Raw genomic sequence first — 24,541 nt, 5'->3', positions numbered from 1 at the left:
TTGCTTGTGATTGGTTAGCATAGGCTCCGTGTCAATATTGCCCTTTGCATCACTAGTGTTCTGGTAGCAAATACAGTAATCTTAATACAATAAAATGTATTTAATAACAACAATCAAATTTACCTCAGATCAACCAATCAGATGTCAAATCTTGTAGAAATCTAATTATTACGGGTTGTTGTGCAGCTTAAAGAGGAACTTTACCAAAAATAGTAGTAGGAGGGGAAACAAATCAATACATTGCAAAGTGAGAAGTTAAGAAATAGAAGCTAGATTAAGAAATAATTGATATTCGCCATCCAATTTGTTTAAATTGTTTGAGCCACAATGAACCTGCACGTCATCGACTTTACTTCTGGCAGACAAGGAAAAAATGAGACAGCACCAACTGTCACTATAACCACATCCACTAACAATGCGATAGGCTAAAAGGTTGTTTTTTTAGAGATATACATATGCACAGAGGGAGATAATGGTTGCTTGGGAAACAACTGTTATTTCCCACAATGCAACAAGGTTCACAGAAAGGAAATTGTCACAAGCGCTGAAAAAACAGCGCAGGAGATTTGGGCGCAACGTGCGCCACCATAGGCCGTAATAGGAATTATGACTATCGGCGCTCAGTGAGTAATTTGAGCGCTGTCAAAAGACGGAGCACAAATTACTAGAAAAACACTGTAATTTGTCCGCCAGCAATAGCTGTAAGCCGAATTACATCTTTCCTCACTATCCATGGCGGCCTGGAGGGGGAATAGTAATGAATGCTGCTGGGACTTGTGTAGGAGCAGGGTAAGCCGTTTATCGGCTGTATCCTGCTCCCAAATCTCCCGGCGGAACACAACTGTCGGGACCATGGTCATGACATCACACTGTGGGAGGGTATTCACCTCAATGTCAGACCCCCCTCCCTCACCCGCTCGTCATCTATTCGAGAATAGGTAAAGATTACTTGTGAAAAAGGAAGTATCAGCTACTGATTGGGATGAAGTTCAATCCTTGGCTAAAGTTCCTCTTTAAGGGTTAGTTCTTATTAAAGTCATGCTGGTAAACACCTCAAATTATTATTTGCCATTTTTCCCTATTGATATCTCATGCTTGATCTCTAGGACAGCTTGTGTTGTTAAGACATGACAATTAATTTCAAGCCTTAGTGTTGTTGGTACAGATATAACCCAATGAAGAATTAGTATTCATTGTACTGCTTCACCAATCTCAATTCAACATGTCCTCCCATAAAATAACGCACTTTGCATTGTTCAGGTAGTCCGACTAAGTGAGGTTCATCTGGCTTGAGGGAAATGACAGATAATGAGTTTTCCAACCGCAGGTAATTAGAAATGAATCAGACTTTAAAGAGCCATCTGTTCATGCAAGCTTTGCTATACAAAACAGCCTATGGCAATAACTGGTGGATTTCCCATATTAAAAAAAAGCAAAACACCTTGGCACGATAGCTACCAGAATCACCTGAAACTATCCAATATAATGTAGATTGCGGAAATTGTTTTGTTTCCACTCTAACAGAGGAATTCCAGCTGTATCTTTTTATTGGTATCAATCTGCAAGACATCATGTAGTAGACTGCAACAGCTACTGATTTTGATTTAAAGGTACATTTCCAATTGTCATTGAGGCAAAGGATGTACTTGTACTGTTTTTTTTTTGTGTGTGTGACTATAACATTGCTTGGGCCAATACTATTGCATGCTAGCTGATTTCAATGATTCCCTACTGAGTACAATGTAGCTCTTCACACCAATGTGGCATCGGTGTGGTGAAGTGCTAAAAAAAAGTCTAGCCAGCTTGGCATGCAGTCCCAATGAGTTATACTGAACGGGACTGTGCTGCACTGTACAGCAGAGTCATTGTGATTTAGGGCATTGACGAATGGAGTATATCACTCAGCAGTATTGTGAAGTGTTAAGCAAAGGAGCACATAAGGACAGAGAGGCAATGCTGACCAAATGCACACTGTGGGCCTTATACAGTTACCACTGCAATCAAAAGGTAAGAGTCAGTTATTCATAGGAACCAATGAAAATGAACCAGTGTAATCACACAAGTACAAAGTAAATTATGATTGGCAATGGTTCCTAAAGCTTTTGCTGATCTAATTCTCCTACCTTGGGTATATTGACTATTGAGTAAAGACAAGAATTTAATTCCTAAAAGCTTGCCCTTAAATTAGCCATTAAAAGTTAATTTTTATGATTATTTTTGTTTCTACTCATATGAGTCTCCAGGCTAGCAGGTTACAACGCAATTGCCTGTGCTTCTGGTAAAGTAAGCATGAAAAGTGTTTGACCAGTATAACTGGTTTCCCAGCATCCCTTGCAAAATTGCCTTGTGCTAAAGGATGGAGGCTCCACACTGCAGTTGTTCCAATGCTGGATGGGCCTATAAGTTGCTTAATTGCCATAAAATGTTATTTCGAATACGTACTCAACCAGTGAAAAGATTAATTATGCTGTAATATCGTTTTCTTTAGAATTGCCCTAAACCTCAATGGGACAAGTTAATTTACAAAAATAGAAGTGTCAACCACAATGCTTATTGTTTTTCATCAATGTGCCATAACCAAGGATGAACTTCCAGAATTGGAACAGTTCCGATTTTCCCACCGGAATTCCTAAGTTCAAATAAGAATGTTTTGGTCTGACATCTTACATTGGAGTCAGTGATGTTGACTTTTGTGGGTAATTGCAAAGCCCTTGCACATACTATCATCACCACATTTGCTAAGTATGTAAGGGAGATAAGTAGCATGTCGAACAATGTAATTTTGCTATATACCGTATGCGAGAATCTATGCTACAAAAGGCTTATATCTGCAATCCAACCTGGAATTTTGAATTTTGCATTGAACTTATTTGATGGAACACTAAATAAAGGCTTTTATAGCATGAATAATTCATGTATATGAGCATAGGCTGCAGGAATCCTTCCTTAAAGTGAGTGTAAAGGCAGAAAAAAGTCAGATACCAATGTGCAATATGGAGAGGGAAGGCTATGGATCCTGTAAAGTCTTTCCTTCCGTTTTTTTCTCCACTCGTTCCAGCTTTGTTATCCCCATTGCGTGTACTCATCCAATTGATCGAACACACTTCTGTTAGCCCTCGGGAGGCTTCAGAAGCAATTGTGTACCCAAGTGCTTCCGAAGATGGGCGGCTCCATACTGCGCATGGGGACACAAGTGCTTCAGAAGATGGGCGGCTCCATACTGCATATGGGGACACGAGTGCTTCAGAAGATGGGCGGCTCCATACTGCGTATGGGGACATGAGTGCTTATGAAGATGGGCGGCTCCATACTGCGCATGGGGACACGAGTGCTTGTGAAGATGGGCGGCTCCGTACTGCGTATGGGGACACCAGTGCTTCTGAAGATGGGCGGCTCCATACTGCGCATGGGGACACGAGTGCTTCTGAAGATGGGCGGCTCTGTACTGCGTATGGGGACACCAGTGCTTCTGAAGATGGGCAGCTCCATACTGCGTATGGGGACACAAGTGCTTCAGAAGATGGGTGGCTCCGTACTGCCTATGGGGACACGAGTGCTTCTGAAGATGGGCGGCTCCATACTGCGTATGGGGACATGAGTGCTTATGAAGATGGGCGGCTCCATACTGCGCATGGGGACACAAGTGCTTGTGAAGATGGGCGGCTCCGTACTGCGTATGGGGACACAAGTGCTTCTGAAGCTGCCCAAGGCAGCAAATGAAATGGGGTTGATGGCACTGGAACGAGGGGTACAAGAGAGGACAGAGAAGGCTCTATAGGATCCAGAGCTTTCCCTCTTCATAGGAAAGTATCTAATTTTTTTTGAGCTTTATACTTACTTTAACGGGGAGGATTTATGCAGTAAGTGACAGGACATCAATCAATACAGACAGTTGAACAGTGAGGCTCTTTAGTTAATTAATACTGAGGATGTTGGCATGGGATCATTTATTAAAGGTAAGTATTTACGGTTAAAATTGGACTCTCTTGGCCAAATAATATAGTGCTGGGTTGTGCCTATATACTATATACTGTGCATACACTTAACCACATTTAGAAAGTTGGTGCCATTGACTTCAGACAGTGAAAGATGCTTAACCAAATGCAAAACTTGGAGTGCAGAACTCAGAATTTACTGGCAGAACAAATTCGGAATTCTGCTGCTTCGATCATACCTGGCCATGACCAGCAATGATGAGGGCTAAATTCCATTACTAGGTAAAGCTCCGTTTGCTTGGGACGTAGAAGTAGTGGCTAGTAAATCAAATTTGAATACCATCAGTCACTGAACCCAGCAGCTGTGTTGAACAATCAAACACCTATGATTGGTGGCTATCTTGATTACTTTACTAGCTGCCACTTTCTTTCCATGTAGTACAAGTGGAGACTGAGCCCTGTTTTTCAGCACCAATCACAACAATTATTGATCTATCTATCTATCTATCTATCTATCTACCTACCTACCTACCTATCTACCTACCTAGCTATCTTTTGGCCATACAGCATACAGTTATAGAGATCTGAAATGTAAAAGGTGTATACAGGTTTTTGTTTTTTTCATTTTGTATTCTTTATTAGTTGTAGTTCTATAAAAAGGATATTTTATAGTTTTGTGTTTTTTCCCCAGGGAAATACAAAATATTACAAATTAAAATTTGATATTAAAATTTGCATTTAATTCATTTTAATGTGCACATAATTAAGTCTAAACAATCTTGTTATATTGTTATTGTTACTAAGTAGCAACTCATCACTAGCTAAAGATTTAGAAAGCATTATAGTAATTGCTAAAACATAAATGTCTCTAAATGAGCTGCAGCACCATAGTACTCGTATTGCTGCACCTATCTTACAACTTTTGGATAGGGCCCTTACACACTACTGTGTTGTGGTAAAGTTGTGTTTAGTAATTTTACCGCTAAGTAAACAAAAGTCTATGGAGACTTTCATACTTAGTGCGATGCACCGCTGTGCAATGGAAGAACTCACATGGCTGCATTCCCAATGCGAAGTCAACATTGCGTTGCCGCAAGATTCGTGTCTACTGCAGAAATTATGCAGTAATGCAAGTCTATGGCGACACAGTAAGCGTAAATGAGCAGCGCAGTGCAACATGGCAAGCATGCACGGACCAATGAAAATTTCTGTCCAGCAGGAAGTATGTCACTGAACGGGGGCGGGCCTATACATATGACCTTGTTGGCACACTCTGCACATTAGTGTGGTAATCCCGTGGCAAGCTTCCCTGCTGCAGGATTATTGCACAGCACAAGTATGAAACCAGCGAGATTCTGTTTTTTATTTTTTTTGATGAAGGGAAAATGAAGCTTAAGTTATGTTTATGAATTGATGTTATTGTTAGCAGTACATAGTACAGTTATAGAATTATGCAAATAGTGTTCCATAGAATGTAATCTGTAGAAAGCAATAACTTCCACGACATATTCAGTGGACTGGATCTGCATTTTAAGCATCCCTTAAAGTATCTAATCAATTCCTCACATGAATAGTCAGATTTAAATTGCATTATAGGCCTCACACATAACAATACATTTATATTTTGATATCTGTGACATCGACTGCCTTTGACATGACTGGGGAATATGTCTCAAGTCTTCAATAAATTGCTTTAACACAGAGGCTGGACACATTCAGGAAGTGATGTTTTCTGGTTTTCACAACATGTAGCGTATGTAGATAAGCCTCAGGGGGAAAAAATCACATAATGAGAAATATTAATATTAAATTGAAGCACAATGTTCAGAGCCTAGGGGGTGGTCTATTTACAAAATATATTTGTATTACATGCCAACAAACCTGTGCTTGTCTCTATGGTTCATCTGGCATGGAATGCCTTAAATGTTTGAGCTGATCAAAAACCCGGTGATTTGGTTAAAAAATATATATTTTATTCAATAATGCTATAGGGGAGATTTGCTGCAAGAAATAAGCTGTGAAGAACAATTATGATTCACTGTTCCCTTCTAACACATGCAGAGATGCTCTGATTTGATGTGAAGATACTTTAAGTGAGTAGAGTGGCTGAAGATCAGAAGAACATAGGTGATCCTGCAAACCTGGCCTAGGTCTATTAATAGCCATCTGCTGTTGGGTGATGAAAGTTATAGGACCAGTGCTTCAATAGGGCCAAACTGGGTAGTTGCCCAGGGCCCTAAGCTCCTTAGGGGCCCCATAATTCAGGGACTGTAGGGATCACAAGTTTACAGTCAGAACATTATGAAAAGTTAAGGGGCTCTACCTCAATTTTTACCCATGACCCCATTTTACCTACAGCCAACCTTGCAAGTTTGTGTTACAGCAGGAGGGTTGCCAGTTCAAATCTGGTCTAGGACAGTATCTGCATGGAGTTTGTACTGTCTCCTGTATTTCTTGTATATACTTTTCTTCAGTATTTGCGTGAGTTTCTTCAGTGCATTCTGCTTTCCTTCTACATTAAAAAATTGGCTCCACACCCCACACCCAAAAAATGGTTGCTACATTCAAATTCTACCACAGGGGGCAGCTGCCTAGGAGGAAGGGCTGCATATGGAGGAGTGAGCTGCTGTTCATGGAGGAGTGGGCTGCAGTGCTGTGCATGGAGGAGTGGGTTGCTGTGCATGGAGGATTGAGCTGCAGTGCTGTACATGGAGGAGTGGGCTGCTGTACATGGAGGATTGAGCTGCAGTGTTGTACATGGAGGAGTGGGCTGTTGTACATGGAGGAGTGGGCTGCAGTGCTGTGCATGGAGGAGTGGGCTGTTGTACATGGAGGAGTGGGCTGCAGTGCTGTACATAGAGGAGTAGGCTGCTGTGCATGGAGGAGTGGGCTGCTGTACAAGGAGGAGTGGGCTGCTGTACTTGGAGGAGTGGGCTGCTGTACATGGGGGAGTGGGCTGCTGTACATGGATGAGTGGGCTGCTGTACATGGGGAAAGGCCTGCTGTACATGGAGGAGTGGGCTGCTGTACATGGGGAGAGGGCTGCTGTACATGGAGGAGTGTGCTGCTGTACATGGGGAGAGGGCTGCTGTACATGGAGGAGTGGGCTGCTGTACATGGAGTAGTGGGCTGCTGTACATGGGGAGAGGGCTGCTGTACATGGAGGAGTGGGCTGCTGTACATGGGGAGAGGGCTGCTGTACATGGAGTGAATGGAGAAGCCTGCTAGGGTCAATTCAAAGAAGGGGGTCAACACAAAGAAGGGAGTTTCTTGCTGTGTATAAGGAAGTTGCTGGACACAGAGGATACAAAAAAGGCATAAGAAACTTGGCTGTGCAATTACAATTCCAGCCTTGTGTCTGCTATTAGGGGGTACATGTTTATAGTGCATACCTTGGTCATATCAGCACATAATGGTTTTTCTAAAACATTTTTTGCTTTTCAGGCAGCACCTGTACAGCTGCAGTTGCATGCGCTTTCACCAAAAACTCTTTTTCTGTAAATCTGTGCTAAGTGCACTTATGTTTTTGTTGTGGCTGCATGCATGTAACTCATCAGCATACACATTGCGTCATTTACATCTCACCAGCCATCGCCATGTTTTGCTGTGACCCAGTATCTATATAAATTGGGAGACCAAAACACATATCCTTAATGTTGCGCCACTACACCAACAATATAGCCACATAGGTACAAGGATATATGCAAAAATAAAGCATTTGAAGAGAGAGACAAGAAATGTTTTTTTAAAGATGAACTTGAATGCAAAACATGAACTTCACAAATCTTCAGAAAGGATTCATCTTTGTTCACAACATCCCATGAACAAGTGCAAAAAGGCATATAGTGAAATGCAGTAGATTCACTAAGGCGACAACGCCAACTTGTTTTGGGTAGACCCTTCTTCAGGCCTTCACAAACAATTGTATATATCTGCCATATACAAGAAACAGTAGAAGGGATAACATCTGGACAACACTAAGCCAGGAATCACCATTTTAACTGCAAAAGGGCACCGCACACAGGCAGGGTGGACCAGGAGGAAGTGGTCTTGTGAACTTCATGTTTTGCACATTTTTTGATACATTCATATTCAAGTTCGTCTTTAAAAAAATGTTTTTGTCTCTTCAAATGCTTTATTTTTGCATATATCCTTGTACCTATGTTGCTACGACCCAGGCAAGTTTGAAAACATCTGCCGGGCCAAATAGCAAACAATTTTTGAAAAATTCAGCGCAGATTTGCTGGGTTACATATGTGCTCTAGCACCCTCTGCTGTTCTCCGCTCTTAGAAAATAACCTCCTCTGGTTTGAAGGAACACTTATGTTCCCCAGTTATTACCATGACTTAGAACTTTATTGAACAAGATACAGCAGATATGTAAAGGATACCCAAAGTGACATATGACATGATGAGAACATGTGTATGTACAGTGCCTAGCACACAAATAACTATGTATGCTGTGTTCCTTTTTTTCTTTCTCTGCCTGAAAGAGTTAAATATCACGTTTGTAAGTGGCTGACTCAGTCCTGACTCAGACAGGAAGTGCAGCAAAGAAAGTTCATGTACGCTCAACCCCCCAGCATTCATACCAGTCGGTGCAGGATCAGGTGAGCCAAGCCATGTTCGATAAACCGAAAGGATCTTTTGAAAAAATCCACAGACAGTGCAATAAAATCACAGGATCAACTAACGCGTATCGGGCCTACCATCTGCCCTTAATCGTAGTTCAGACAGGAAGTGACTACAGTGTGAGCCTCACTGATAAGAAATTCCAACTATAATACACTTTCCTAGCAGAAAATGGCTTCTGAGAGCAAGAAAGAGATAAAAATGGGAATTTCTTATCAGTGAGGGTCACACTGTAGTCACTTCCTGTCTGAGTCGGGACTGAGTCAGCCACTTACATACCTGATATTTAACTCTTTCAGGTATAGAAAGAAAAAAAGGAACACCGCATAGTTATGTGTGTGCTTGGCACTGTACATACCCATGTCTATCTCATCATGTCACATGTCACTTCGGGTATCCCTTAAGCAAAACCCTTTGTATTAGAACAGTTCAAACAGTGGACACCAATCCCTTTGCTACCTGCATAATTGGCATTTAATACATATTTCTAGCAGCTGTGTAGCTACAATTCATGGAGCCCCCCAGCAAAACATTTATGGGGTCCCCTTAATGTTCACACCCTTTCTCTTGCCTCCCCTTGGTGACCCTCACAGCCTGGGGGACCACCTTGCAAGGGACACAAAACAAGTGTGGACATCATGGTCTTTACACCCATAACAAGTGTAGCCACAGTAACACCTAACCTGACGGATAGTCCCCTGTTCTGAAAGAAGGGAAGATGGGGCTCCCCCCACAGCTCTGGACCCCCTGCAATAGCAGAGGTTGCTCCCCCTACAGTTACATCCCGGATTACTACACAATATTTAAAACAATATGTTTATTAAAGCAGAATACTGTCAAAGTAAAGAAAAATATGTTGAACACAACAGTTGAGAGATATTGCTTTAGGTGGCAGTTTAGTAATGAGAACTATACAGACACCCTGGTCTTGTTCAATTCACTTTTTCTCCTACGTTTTCTCCGAGGAGTTTTTCATCTAATAATTTTTCAGCACTCAAAAAGTAAGTGAAAGTAACTGTCAAAACTATTCTGAGTATTTTATTGATAAAGTGTGAAAATGTCACCCAGGGAAAAAGTGAATCGAATAAGACCCACTGTTTGGTCTTTGCTAAACAGCATGTTCTGTTCTATAGAGGGAGAGTGGGGAGGATAAGCAAGAAATGCCCCACTGCAAAAACTTTACAGGAGGTTCCCACAGTCCCAATAGTGACCGGGGCCGGATCACTGAACAGGAAGTTAAGACTTTTACGGTCAACTCATAGGAGAAAAATCTAAAGTGTTCACATAACTTAAGACCTTAAACATTGTTGCTACTCAGACCTCGTTATATGTTCACTTGCCTTCTTAGTTCTTACTCTATTGGATGAAATCCTATACATAAGAGGGCACTAATTGGAGCACAGCCTTAATGTAAGGAAAGTTGGCCTCCGTGTAGTATGTTAGGGCACAGTGACATTGAGCAGCTAGGAACACAAATGATGTTATGATAAAAGCTAGCTGTGCTTGTTGTAAGCCCCAGCAGGAAGCTTACACACTCCAGAAAGTACATAAAGACTGCCTCCCTCTAAACATTTAACAGTAAAGAGCCTTAATGTGCACAGTGTAAGACATTGATGGTTACATAGTGTTTAATGAAATAAACCTAATGAAAGCCACTTGGTATTTCATCCAGCTAAATTTACCCTCAGGGGAATTCTTTTATAGACACAGCCTGCAATTCATTTAATCAGGGAAAGGGAAATTGATAACCCACGCTGGCATTTAAAGTGTCATTTATTTTTATCACTGAAATCACCCCTAACTGCTTCAGAATCCTACTTAGCATTGTAGGGAGTAGGCCGGCTCTCTGCCATCTGCTGATTATGTGTGTATCACATCAGCTAAACCAGAAAGGCTGCTCGTATCCTCCTAGTTATTATACATTATATATGAAGCAAAAAATAAATACCCTGTGTGACAGGAATACATCTCGCAGAGTGAAGCATTCTCTATGAATTCTTCATTTTTAGCTTAACTACTTGGGAAATTGTAATACCACCTTCATGTGCATCAATCTTTTCCACCCAAAAACCAACAGAAACTGCAATTACTGTTCCTTAATCTGACCATACATATCAGAACTGGCCAGTAAACCAACCAAGTCAGGAAATGGAGGGGTAGGCTTAAATCAAGCTGCCTCAAGGCAGTATGTTCCAAAATGCTGCTATTAGAGGGTTGAATTAATGGCTTAGAAGTAAGCGTAAAAAGGAGGGGTTTGGGTTCTTGATACAAAGGGCCATTACCAATTCACTTTTTCACTTGAGTTTTCTACTACGAGATAATTGTTCATCTTCAATTTAAAATAACTTTCCAGTCTCCATTCTCTCTTTTCTCATCTCCTTTTGACTTGGCCAGGACCACAAATAATCTAGGAATTCGGGTTACTTAAGTCCTGCATTTGTGCATACAGTAGTTTCGATACACATTCCCGATCAATAGTTACGGAGGCATTTTCCTTTCTCTGGGCTAGGGTGTTTGGGCTTTTCCCTTATTTTAATTTGTACTTTTCATTTAGTCCAACTACGATTTCTACCATCATTACCATTGCAATTTTTTTTGTGCTTATTGTCTAATATCTCAACACTTTAAAGCACATTTATAATCCCATAGAGATGGAGGGCTGATGTTCATCAGTTGTGATGTTTTCGATTGATTCACATTTGGCAAGTTACCTCCTTACTGAAAAGCCTCCTTTTGGATCCCTCTTATGTTTCTCGATTGTGCATGCTAAGGGATGTATGTTGTCATTATGAGTCATTTATGCTATACTCTTTAATAACTTTTGATTACTGTAATGCATATTACATGGTAAATTTACATTTTTGGGGGGGACTAATCCTCTGCAAATTATTTTAGCTTGTTCCATTTCACAGTTGGACTCTTTCATGTATCATTTTTCTTATGTTGATTGATGCACTCATTTGTAATGTTGATGAATTATGTTGTATTATTTGCTCAAAAAAAGACAAAAAATAATTTAAAATTATTATTTGCTCAAAAAAAGACAAAAAAAAAATCAATAAAAAATTATTGATAAACCATAAAATAACTTTTTGGCACTTTTAAACTAAAAGAAATACCAAAACTAGGTGAAAATGTACTATCAAAATTTGGAGCATTTTCTTGCTTTTTAATGGCTTAAAAGGCATTTTATTTTAGTTTAAAAATATCACCTAGGAGAAAACTCAGGAGAAAAAGTTGATTGCATGTGGGCCATAGACTTTGTAGTTAGCTACAGTTTTACAGCAGGGGTTGCACCTATATGGGGAGGGTACAACGGTGATGGAAGAGAAGAGCTAATTTATAAAGGAGGAGAACATTTTAATCTAGGACCTGGAAGGAGAAGAGAAGATATAGAGAAAATATGTAGATGGACAATGACAGTCTGGGATTTCAGGGGTGGGAAGGAACGTAGAGCAGGCATTAAGAGTAAGCGAGTTGTTAAACCTTCATGTGTTCCATGAAGTGTTACTAAAAAAATAAAATGCGTAGAAAGATGCATGGTAACCAATGGAAGAAACCTTAATAGAATGAACAAGCTAGAGTGGGTTATAATAAAAAGTATACCATAGTGAGCATACAGGAGATATTGGTGGATGACAGCCATGACTGGATAGTAAATTTAGAGGGGTTAAGACAGAAATGGTGGACTGTTTGTTAAACACTTGTAATCAGCAGTTTTTGTAAGTAAGTAAGTAAGCTATACGTTTGTGGTGGCTTAGAGGTTAGCACCGTTGCCTTGCGGTCCCCGGGTTAGTTAACTATCTTGGAGTTTTTTATAATCTCCCTGTGTTTGTGTCCGTTTACTCCACATATTGCTGTTTTCTCCCAGACACAGGGTAACTGTCTTTACCCAAAAATAGGCTGTAAACTGCAATAGTGATATCAAGTAATGACTATTGAATGGACATCATTATGACCTTCTTTGGAGGACAGTTAGTAACATGGTTTATTTGGTGTATTATATAAAGCACTGTGGAAAATGTCAGCAAAATATAAATGCATAATAAAATTACTAAAATTAATATCAGATCCAAATGGAGACATGGTTGTGTGGTGTTTGTATGAGCAATTATTCAAGGTGAAAGTAAATAGTGTAAATTGATTACTGGAGTGTGTTATAAGCCACCATGCATAACTGACACTGAGAAAGTAAATTACTGCAGCAGTCTTAAAAAGCTGCGAGCAACAATGGGGTCATGGGTCTATGAGTTCTTGTAAAAGTCACAAATCTTTATTGCCATGACACTTCAAGACAATTACTTGATGCAAGTGGTAGCTAAGTCAAACAGGAAATGCTCTGCCAAATTTGGTCATTTCAAATAGACCAGATATTGTATTAAATGTGCGTGTTCAGGAGCATAACAGTCACATGGCATTTAAAAGTGTTTATGAGTACAACTAAACTATATATTTTTATTAGTGGGAATAACCCAAAGCTGAATTGTAAGATCAAATTATCTCTCTTGTAAATACAGAAATAAAACAGGTTTTTGATATCTCAACTTTGAATCAGTCTTCCTCAACCTAGTTCCCAGTCTACGTTTTCTATTACTTCTTTAATGCAGCTTCAGTGTCTTTATGTTTAAATTGTTAAATACATTCAAGTTTTGTTCCCAAATGAGATGAATATGCTAGAGCTAGATACTGGGAAACAGGTATAAAATATATGGACTCTGGAAAAAAAAATTGACACTGTTCACAAGAACTAAGGGTAAATGTGTAAGAATGGTTGGAAATTACGCATTTCCGCTTCCTGATAAGTGTCTTTCTGATTTACGTGAAAATCTGAATTTCTGATGACTGATTTCTGTCAGAATGTTATTTTTAAGAAGACATGAACTGTGTGTGGAAGATTTGTTAGTTAAGCCTCGTACACATGTATAAGGCCTGGCAGGGATCCCTACTTAATCCCTTGCGTGACACTGCAGAGCTGACACTGTACAGTTGTTTTGCTAGCTTGCACATTCTGTTGCTATGTGAGGGGGGCGGATGTATAACAGACTGTTGCGGGAGTGAGTTCTTGCCATGGGAGGGTAAGTGGAGAGGAAAATGCCCTCAGCTGTCGCTCAGCTGAAGTGATCCGCCAGGCAGATTGATGGCCGAGCATATTGTGGATTCCATAAGACAACCTGTTTTAGAATCTTCATGACCAAAAAGCTGATAGCACAAGGTAACTATTTACTCCAATCCAAAGCCTTATACACCCACTAAACAGCATCTGTTCTAGGCTGCCCCTCCCAAACATGTAATGTGTACAGAGTGCCTGATGCGTCGCTGAGAGCTGTGAAGTGCTGGATCATCTTGGTCGAGCACAAGTTTAGCTCACTGCTTTCCTTCTTACCCCGCCCACTCCATTGTGCCACTGCCCTTCTTCCCCCCCACCCCTTCATAGCAACAAAATGCATTACTAGGCTTGCAACCTTTCTATCAGTACTCGGCCCTGAACTGTAACCCGAGTGATTGGATCCTGGTCTCCGTGGGTCACAGAGACCACAGGTTTATTTACCCTTTAATACATACAGTATATGGCAGATGAAAAGAGAAGAACAGGGGAAACAAATGGTGATATGCTTTAATAGTGACAGTGTCTTTTAGCATTTTTATGAATATGGTAAAAAAAAAAACAAGTCTAAGTAGACCCCCCTAAAAAAAGTGTTTAAGTGTTTACAGTATAAAGCTGGACATCCTCTTTGCATTATCTTTAGACTGCATTGCTATCGCATGCACATCTGTCCCTATAAGTTTAGGTACACATGGGTACGCGTTAACTTCTTTGCTTGATTAAGAAATAAGAAAAAGAAACAAAAAAGTTCTAAAACTTTTTGACTATAACTGCTCAATTTGTTTTCATATTGAACAACAACCAGTAACATGCCATGGTCATTTAAATGAGTATGGGACAGCTGTTATAGCAGCAGCTGTTGCCATTACCTTCATATTTAATAAGATTTTCTCATAAACTCAAAAGCTGGTGTTGTAATATTTATATGTTCAGCTACACAAGAAGAGCTTATTGTCTTATTACATAATGAAAACAAAAAATGCATTTTCACAGCCCAGGGAGAAGGAAAGTAATCATTCCCTTGTAAAGATCAGAGATGGTGCTGGCAGATGGCCAGGGTCCATCCGGAATACTTTGATGTGCACAGTCAGAGCGCAGAGCATGTGGCAACTTACTGGATGGCAGTAGTAAGAGAGCAATCATTCAGCACAGCAGATGTCCTTAGATGGCCTTAAGGGTTGAACTAGGAACTGACACCAGAATATGGCAGGTGGTTGTTTCTCAGTATTACAGCACCACAAGCCACTTACTTGTTCTTTTTAAACGATACCTCCTACTGGCTGGAACTCGTTATTTTACTAACTATGAGGACAGTACATAAATGATTTAGACTGAGCATGGTGTTCTGACAATGTAAGTGGCAGGAACACCAAAGTCAGCATTAATAAATAATACTGAAGGTTGTTTACCCATGGAGTGGAGCCAAAGTGGTAAGCACTAGCCAGACTACAGCTTGATCTACTTGCCTAACTCATGCAACTGCTGACAAAACAAAGAAGGGAATTATCACAGACAGAGGTAGACTGCATGGTTTCTGTGGAGTGTTCATAGATTATTCAATATAAGTAATCCTATTCCTCCCTTTGCCAAAGTCTAGACATGGCCGTGTGTTGAAATGCTGATAGAAAAACGTAGCTCCTAATGCTCAATGGTTGTTCACAAGAACTAAAATCCTTTAAGTAAGACCCTATTTAGTTAAGGGGATCGATTCTCAGAGCAGTACAAGCAGGAGAAAGAATGAGAACTGGTAACCAAGGCAGTATTGACTGAGTCAGTTAAATTGGGCACTGGACATGAAGTTAATTTGGGCCTTGGGAGACGACAATATGTGCCAGGGGTGCCAGGGTTTGTCCATTAGCTGAGCTCCAGATATCGGCATCAAGGGCCGGGCTCAAATATTTACTTTGTATGTGGTGGTATTTTTGGCCTTAGCTAATAAATAGCTGAGCTCCAGATTTCGGTTCCAGGATCTGCTTCTATATACAGTAGCTGAGCTCCAGATATCAGAAATAGCTAAATTAAACGGTATGGGTTAGTATAAGTGTTAGAAGGGTTAGTGTTAGGTAATCGGGGAGGAGGAGGATAGAGTTCATAGTCAGGGAGAGTATATCAATGTTACTGGTTTAGGAAAGGGGGTTGCAATCAGAGGGTAGCTTAGGATAGGTGTTCAGAAAAGGGTTTGCTTTAGGGTGGCAGATTAGTGTTAAGTGTTAAGCAAGCTGATAGTAGACTATAATAGCCTGGGGCCCACTTTAACATGGGTCTACATTAAATGTACTCAGACTGAGATTTTGATGAATCTTCTGTCTGCAGCAGTAGAAACATGAAGGCATCACCCACTTCAGTTGCATGGTCCACCTACTCAGACATCATGGATGACAGCATGAGAAGGAGCAGCACTAGTAGCATGAAGAGTGGTAATGTTGAGGAATGTAATGCTCATAAAACAATCATCAGCTACACTGACCAGATTAAATAATCTTGATGCATAACCACATGTTCACAAATAATTTAAATGCCCCACCAAGGGACTCCCTAACTATGGAGAGTGTTCTCACGACTTCCTGGACTGGTCAGATGCACTATATCATTCACTTCCATACAAGCAAACAGTCGCATATCATCCAGTATGGTCCCGAGTGAAGTGTGACATGGTGACATCAACACTACTACTTCCAATGGTAATAATGGTTCTAGGCTTGGTATATTGTTAGGTATGGCAATGTAATTATATGGTCACATATAAGTATCTCCTAGATATTGCCACTGTGCCGTATCCACAAAAAACAGATTAGCATGTTCTACCGGCACCACCAAACTCACCACCTCCCAGGCCACGGTAGACATCACACCTCACCCTTTTGTGTCTTGAAATGTGTTATTCATCTAACGTCTTGCAATTTCTTATACAATTTATTAATCATGTTGGATTTGTCACTGCAATTTACCAATTCTGTATTTTGTACCAGTGTCTATCTATGGTATATACCATTGCTGTATTTTTATGTACCCCATGCTTGTTTTCTACAGAATATGTTGGCGCTTTATAAATAAATAAATAATAATAATAACAACCCATAGCCAGTCCGGTCTTAAAGGAATCGTCAGACAAAAAAATAAAAAAATGAGTTTCACGTACCTGGGGCTTCTACCAGCCTCATGCAGCCATCCTGTGCCCTTGTAGTCACTCACTGCTGCTCCAGTCCCCCACTGCCGGGGTCGGTGGGCCGCCATGCGTACATGTGCACGCATTCCCGCTGCTGCACAAACATTGACACATACATCTTTACACATGCAACGCGTAAAAATGTTTGTGTATATGTTAATGTTCATGCACCAGCGGGAATGTGTGCAAATGTACGCGTGGCGGCCCGCCGACCCCGAGGTCGGCAAAAACGAAACTAGCTGGCGGCAGGGGACCGGAGCAGCAGTGAGTAACTACGAGGGCACAGGGTGGCTGCATGGGGCTGGTACAAGCCCCAGTTAAGTGAAGCTCATTTTTTTTTCCCCTGACGATTCCCTTAAGAAAAAGCGAGGAGGTTTCAGTTTCACATTGCACGGCTTGTCCACAGAATTACTGCACTGCAGACATCACTCAGTTCAGAGTTGTGCTACCACATGGAGGGCCGCTCCCCTTGCATGAAGTCACTAGGATTATGCATTACTAACGCCAACAGGGTGCTTCCTCAAAGCCTTGGCGTGTCATGTGAGAGTGCTTTCCATAGCTGAGGATCCCTTGGTGGGGTGTTTTAAATAACTGGGAAATTGTGGTTGTGCAATGCAATTATTTCAAGTAGTCAGTGCAGGTGCTGATTGTTTTATGTACATTCTAGTTAACTGATAACATAGCAGCATGATACTGCCTTAAGTGGTAATACTACTTAATATTGGTGAGCTCCCTAATACCTTATGTGTCGAAATGATAGGGAACAGCAAACATCATAGCCAGACAGACATTGTATGGGTGAAGGAGAAGCAAGATCAGAAAGTATTATGTTTGATAAACAATTCAGATTTGTTGCCTTCTGGCTGGATCTCCCTCTTTGCGGTTTTTGTTCGCTTCTTCTTTTGATGGAGAAGCAAGTCTACAATGAACTGTGTAAAGGCTGCTTTAAAGGTGGTTGGAGGAGAGAGAGGTAAAGTGAATCGCTCTCTCTTCTATTGAACTTTGTAGCTATTAATTTGCTGCTATTCTTCTACTAACAAATGCCCTGTACAATATATAGCAGACCTATAAGCCTTCAATTCAAGCTCAGTACAGCATGATGATTGTTTAGCTGTAGTCTGAGAAGAAGTCAAGTTGTTGGATTCAAAGGGAGAAACATTGCTACCATTAATTGTAGCAACTGTGGATCTCAGGATCACAAAACAAGTCAATGGTCCTAAGAGCAACAGTACTTTAGTTATTGGTCTGAGAATTATAGCAGAAGGTGGTACTGGTTTTGAGTGGTGTGAAAATAATAAATTATTGTGTACCTTGCTTACATTCAGTAGCCCATTACTGACCTGTCCTTTTTCTTCTGTTACTCAATCTCATCATAACCTTTGAAGACTTAGACAAATAGATAAGCGCTCGACCACTAGTTTCTATTATAACACCAATTAGCACCAATAAATATTAAAATAATTGATTCACAAGTAGAGCGCTGCCCAGCTGTGTGCAAGCTATTAGATCATATAAACAAATAGGTTAAAAAGCGCTGCATACAAAAGTCACAAAAATCCATAAAAGTTCTGCTATTCAGTGCATAAGTCCGCCAATTGTGTGGCCACACATAAAGTTCATCTGGAACTGAAATTGCTAGGGTTCACTCCCCCCTTCAGGTCCCCACTCACCGGATATGGCGGCCTGTATGGGCCCGTCACAGCATCTGAGGTATTGGCCACCTCACAGCCTCTCGATCCGATGTCTGTCTCTTGTGTATGGACAAGATGTCAACAGCTTCAGTACAGCCCGGTACCTTTGAGTATCTTTGTGGTGGAGCAAAGGGCATTTGGCCGCTCAGTCTTGGTTGGGTCTGCAGTTGTACGCGACGTCATGAAGTTTGCTCCAAAGGAACGTTCTTTTTTCCAGCCGCCCCAAAACGCCCTTCAACTGGTTTGTGAACCCATTGAAAACATTTGTGTTCTTCATACACAGTTCCTGAACACCCTGCTGGGTTCACCTCTGCCAGTCAGCACCATGCATGGAGCAAACTTCATGACGTCGCGCACAACTGCAGACCCAACCAAGACTGAGCGGTCAAATGCCCTTTGCTCCACCACAAAGATACTCAAAGGTACTGGGCTGTACTGAAGCTGTTGACATCTTGTCCATACACGAGAGACAGACATTGGATCGAGAGGCTGTGAGGTGGCCAATACCTCAGATGCTGTGACGGGCCCATACAGGCCGCCATATCCGGTGAGTGGGGACCTGAAGGGGGGAGTGAACCCTAGCAATTTCAGTTCCAGATGAACTTTATGTGTGGCCACACAATTGGTGGACTTATGCACTGAATAGCAGAACTTTTATGGATTTTTGTGACTTTTGTATGCAGCGCTTTTTAACCTATTTGTTTATATAACCTTTGAAGAGATGGAATCAAAGATTTCAAGACAATCATTCCCTAGAATCCCTACAAGCAGCTGGCAGGAATTAGATGTTTAGCACCCACAAAACTTGGTTTCATCCTGCAATACAGATGGTAACAGGACACCAACCTCTAGGGGAATATTTAGAAAAGGTTAAATTGTAAATTGGGTTTTCCAAGCATTAATGGCCATGTCTGGTATATCGATGATATCTTGATATGATTAATTCTGGAGCTGGGACCTTGCAAGTCTAAGCAAGTGGTATGTCCACAAAAGTTAATGTAAGATTCTTCTGCAAAAAAAATATATAGTTTTGTTTTTGTTTTGAAGGCCTTATTCACACAGGAGGTTAAAGATGGAGAATCCACCGCCTGTAAGCTTGCTCGCCTTTGGCATGGGTAATGCAGAATTGGTCACTGTAACGAGTCACATCTCAGTATGGCGTCAGGTGCATTCAGATGCAACATGATGCCATTTTTTTTTAATACTTAACCGCACCGCAAGTCAAATTCTGACACATATAGGGTTACTATATTTGTAGCCAGAAGATGGTGGGTGACCGGCAGATGCGAGGCTGAACTGCTGGACAAGAAGAAAGTCAAACTCTTCATAACTGTCGGACAAGGACACAGTTGAGCCCTTCATGTGAAAAAGGCCTTACGATAAGGAAAAACATATTTTGCCTATTTGCTCAATCTCTGTGATTCACTACATCACAATTTGTGTTCCTCAGTTGAATCCAAACAAATCCTTATCAGAAATGAGGAGTTAATTAGGTCTTGAAATGGCCCAATCATCTATCAACTCCAGTTTAGGAAGAATCAGAGACGGCCTTAGAGTATGCGGGGCCTTGGGCAAGTGTCAGATGCGGGGCCTAGAGCCATACCACCACACTCACTGGCTTGTCCACCTCTAATGCAGTATGCCTTATTATTGTTTAAAAACTTGTTAAAGGCCACTAAGCCAACCAATATAGGAACAATTACGATACGTAATGTAATCAAACAGCCGATGGTACTACTATTCGCGTTTGACTACATTACATTTTGTAATTATTCTTATATTTCTTTTTGTGGCATTTAACCAACTGATAGGTTCTAGGCTGGCCTGGAATGGGTGCTAGGCTGAATGGGGAGTACAAAGTTTGTATTTCTATCCAGACACACTCTCCAGCCAGCCTAGTACCCATCCCGAGCTCCCCAGCCAGCCTAGCACCCATCCCCAGCAAGCCTAGCACCCACCCTCAATTCCCCAGCCAGCATAGCAACCATCCCCAGCTCCTCAACTAGCCTTGTACCAATCCTCAGCTCCTCAGCCTGCCTAGCATCCATCCCCAGCTCCTCAACCAGCCTTGTGCCAATCCTCAGTTCCTCAGACAGCTTAGAACACATTCCTTGCTTCCCAACCAGCCTAGCACCAATCCCTAGCTCTCCAGCCAGCCTAGCACACATGCCCAGCCAGCCTAGCACCCATCCCCAGCTCTCCAGTCAGCCTGGTACCCATCCCCAGCTCCCCAGCCAGTGGAGTACCCATCCCCAGCATTTCAGCCAGCTTAGAACCCATCCCTTGCTCCCCAGCCAGCCTAAAAACAATCTCCAGCTCTCCAAGGCAACCTAGCAGCCATCTCCAGCTCCCCAGCTGGCCTAGCACCCATCCACAGTTCCCAATCAAACCTAACACCCATCCTTAGCCAGGGTGGTACACACCCCAAGCTCCCCAGCCAGCTTGTATCTATCCCATGCTCCCCAGCCAGCCTCTACCTATCCCTAGCTCCCCATCAAACTTAGCACCAATCCCCAGGCAGTCTGGGCGCTCCAGCCTGAGCCCCCTCCATGCTCAACTGACCTAAATGCACCTGGGGGCCTCAGGCTGAGGCTTTTGCACGTTACCTTAATCTGACATTTGGCAAGCTTCATGTCAGTGCAGAAATTCATTGCAAAAATGCAAACAGCATAGTACAGTAAAGTACAAAAACTTAAAGACAAAAACCTAAGCAATAAAAGGAAGGTCGGTGCAAAATATAAGGTGCATAAAACAAAATAGGAAGATCTGAGTATTTGTAAATTACACACTACTCAGAACACAAACAGCTAGACTTTTGTAGACCTTTCCTTCACCACCACCAAAATAAGCATGGTATGGCAGGCATGACATGCGGGCCCTTTTCGGGTGAGGGGCCTGGGACGATTACTCCACTTGCCCAAAAGCCCCCCCCCCCCCCCCCCAAAGGCCGCCTCAGGGAAGACTGGCCTGCTCCTCCGTACATGTCTTCTACATCTATACATCTTTTATAGTATACGGCTGCATCACTGAATATCACTTGGAACTCCTTGAGTTGTACTTTTCAGCTCTCCTACACAAAACAATGCTGCAAGGAACCACCAATAAAAGTGGCAGTAGTTGCCACAAGCAGACACATCCTACAGAGATGCACAACCTGTTTAGACCTACCAAGTGAAGACAATAATCATGGCTTGTGATGGCAAAGGATGTTTTAGGAAAGCATCATATTTTAGGTGGAACCCTAAAACCAGCTATGGTTGGCTAGCTATATCAATGGCTGTACTTATTTGTTCTAGATAAAAAGGGAGCATTTCAGATTGTTCATCTGAGATCAGGTGTTCTCTTCTGAACCATCCTACAGTCTTGGCTTTCAGAACTGAATACAAAAAAATGCATAGTTTAGTGGTGAGAGCATCTGGGAACATGCTGTTATTAAAAGGGCAGTAACATAATTGCTTAATCACAGTTATTTTTGCACAGTGGTTTACAAGAACAATTCATAACAAAGTCTGGACTCGTTGAAAGACATCAAAGGTACGAATCTGTATTGCCAGTGTTTTTATGAGATGGCATACTTTCCTCGCTCAGTATATGTATAGTATTTGGGCACCAGAGTTAATGTAAATTATAGGCAAACTCTGGATATTGGTGGAGCCAAACGCCAAGGGGGGTGCTAAATTTAAGTGGCAGGATATCTTATAGGCCCCAGAGAATCATAATTAACATTAAGGCGTTTGGCTATATTATAGCTTAGTGCCATGGGGTAACTTAAGTGCTGGGGTATCTGAATAGGCTTTTAGCCGTTCAGATATAATATAATATTAGGTGCTGGGGTATTGTCTTAGATAAGGGTGGTTAGTGGGATATAAAGGGGGAAGGTTAGTGTTAGGTGTTAGTGGGGGGAGATTAGTGTTAGGGGTTAGTGGGGGGAGGTTATTGTTAGGAGTAAGTGGGGGAGCTTAGTGTTAGAAGTAGTCAGGGATAGTTTGTGTTATGAGTAAGTGGAGGGAGGTTAGTATTAGGAGTAGGTGGGGGAGTTTAGTGTTAGGAGTAATTGGGGTGTGGTTAGTGTGAGGTGTAGATATTGAAGGGCTAGTGTAAGAATATGGTTAAATTGAGGGATAGTAGAATGACAGTATAATTACCAATATTCTACTATAAAGGATCAGGGGTAGTAGAATAACCATAAAATTACCAATATTCTCCTGTCGGACTTTCCTCACACCCATTTTACTAGGCTCCCCTTTTAAACGTATGCACTAAAACACTGTATTACTTACAGATATCTTGTTATCCATATGTGCCACTTATCATTAGAGATGGCCTGAACAGTTCGCCGGCGAGCAGTATTCTGCGAACATCGCTGTTCGCATTCGTGGCGAACAGCAAACATTTGCCGTGTTCGATTCACCCCCTATACATCATCTTTGAGCTAAACGTTGACCCCTAACCTCACAGTCAGCAGACACGTGGCAGCCAATCAGCTAGCACCCCTTCCTGGAACCCCACCCCCCTATCAAAAAGCAGTTGCGGTGGCCATACTGGCTGCTGACTGTTAGTGAGAGCAGGGTCAGACTTACTGCAGATAGGTAGGGAACGTATAAGCTAGGCCTGTGTTCTTGTTCCTTACTTTCTGTGAAAGAACTCCAAACAGCCCTTTTGAGGGCTAGCACATCGGTCTCCTTTGTTTTTGTTTGTGTGTGACACTCCACAGCCCCCTGACACCCAGAGCTGTGTGCACATTACTGCTGTTGCCTCATTAAGTTGCAGGCACAGAACCACTCCAATGCATTATTATTTCACTGTATTCTGATAATACTATTGTATCTCTGTGTGAGACACTCCACAGCCCACTGACCATTAGGGTTTAAGACCCGACTTTGCGTAAACTCCGTAATTTTTGGTGAGACTTATGGCATGGATCCCCCTCTGGCATGCCCCATATTCAGGTGTTAGACCCCTTGAAACAACGTTTTCATCACTTTTTGTGGCCAGAACAAGTCTTTGCAGGTTTTACAATTTGCCAGGGAACTGTATAGGGGAGAGAGGAGCACACTAGACAGCAGAGACCTATATAGGTTATGGAGGAGGGGGCCATTAGATACCAGGGAAATGTACAAGGGAGGTGGCCACTAGATATCAAGGTTGGCCCGCAACTTGGTCACAGTTTTCAATTTCGGCCCATTTTAACACTTTTGCAGTAGTGGCATTGAGGGTGATGAGTTAATTCATGGTTCAAGACTCGGTGCTGCACGTTGTACAGTTTAATATATGAGGGGGAAACATATACATTAAATACATAAAAAAAAAAAACAATAACAGCATTTTGAGTCTGTGTTTTATTTTAACAATGAAAATTATAATGAAACTGACTCAGTTTGGCTGTGATGTTTTGCCTTTATTATAAAGTCGTCATGTCATTTCCTGCAGTTAGTAAGAATTTACTGTACTGACACTACGTCTCACCCCACACACCTTTTTTGTAAAATAGAGAGTAAAGCCCTGCTTAATGCTGTGCAAGGAAACTATGTGTAACGGGAGGTGACTGAACATATTTAGGGAACCAAGGATCTGTCTTCATAAGCTGCCAGAGTTCCTATATTCCCTGACTACATTATATATTATGCTGCTTGGAGGGCTATATTGTTCACGTCAGAGATGAAATTAAAATGTAACTAGTTACATGTTTTTCAGACCCATCCAGAACTAAAATTGCACAACTCCAGTATGTCACACCCATCCCTTTATATTGCACACAAGTATACTGGGATGCTGCTGTTCTGAGATGAAAATATGTACTTACTGTCATCTTGGTGGAGTACATGTTTTTTTTAGATATGTGGTTGGCTTCCTTCTGCTTCTTATTTACAGACCTAGAATTATGGTATTTGTGTTTTTTTCTCCTTGATTGGTGTTTTTCTTCTTTAGACTGTTCCCGTTGTCTGAAATGAAGGGAAATTAAATATCAGTCAACAAAGACTGCGCAATGCAATCCTAATCACAATGTAACGAT

At 41.6% G+C, this 24,541-nt stretch overlaps 1 protein-coding gene across 1 annotated transcript in view; it reads right to left on the bottom strand.

The window, feature by feature from the left end:
- The window catches only part of SRRM4 (serine/arginine repetitive matrix 4), a 272,219-nt gene that overhangs the window by 32,033 nt on the left and 215,645 nt on the right, over positions 1 to 24,541 (bottom strand). The window contains exon 8 of the mRNA XM_068246294.1: positions 24,332 to 24,470. Within this exon, the coding sequence (XP_068102395.1) occupies positions 24,332 to 24,470 (139 nt within the window). The remainder of the gene's footprint in view (positions 1 to 24,331; positions 24,471 to 24,541) is intronic.

This window comes from Hyperolius riggenbachi, chromosome 1 (assembly GCF_040937935.1).
Source record: "Hyperolius riggenbachi isolate aHypRig1 chromosome 1, aHypRig1.pri, whole genome shotgun sequence".
Classification (NCBI taxonomy): Eukaryota; Metazoa; Chordata; class Amphibia; order Anura; family Hyperoliidae; genus Hyperolius; species Hyperolius riggenbachi.
Note: the sequence above shows the minus strand (reverse complement) of the source record. Positions and strands in the feature narration are given on the sequence as shown.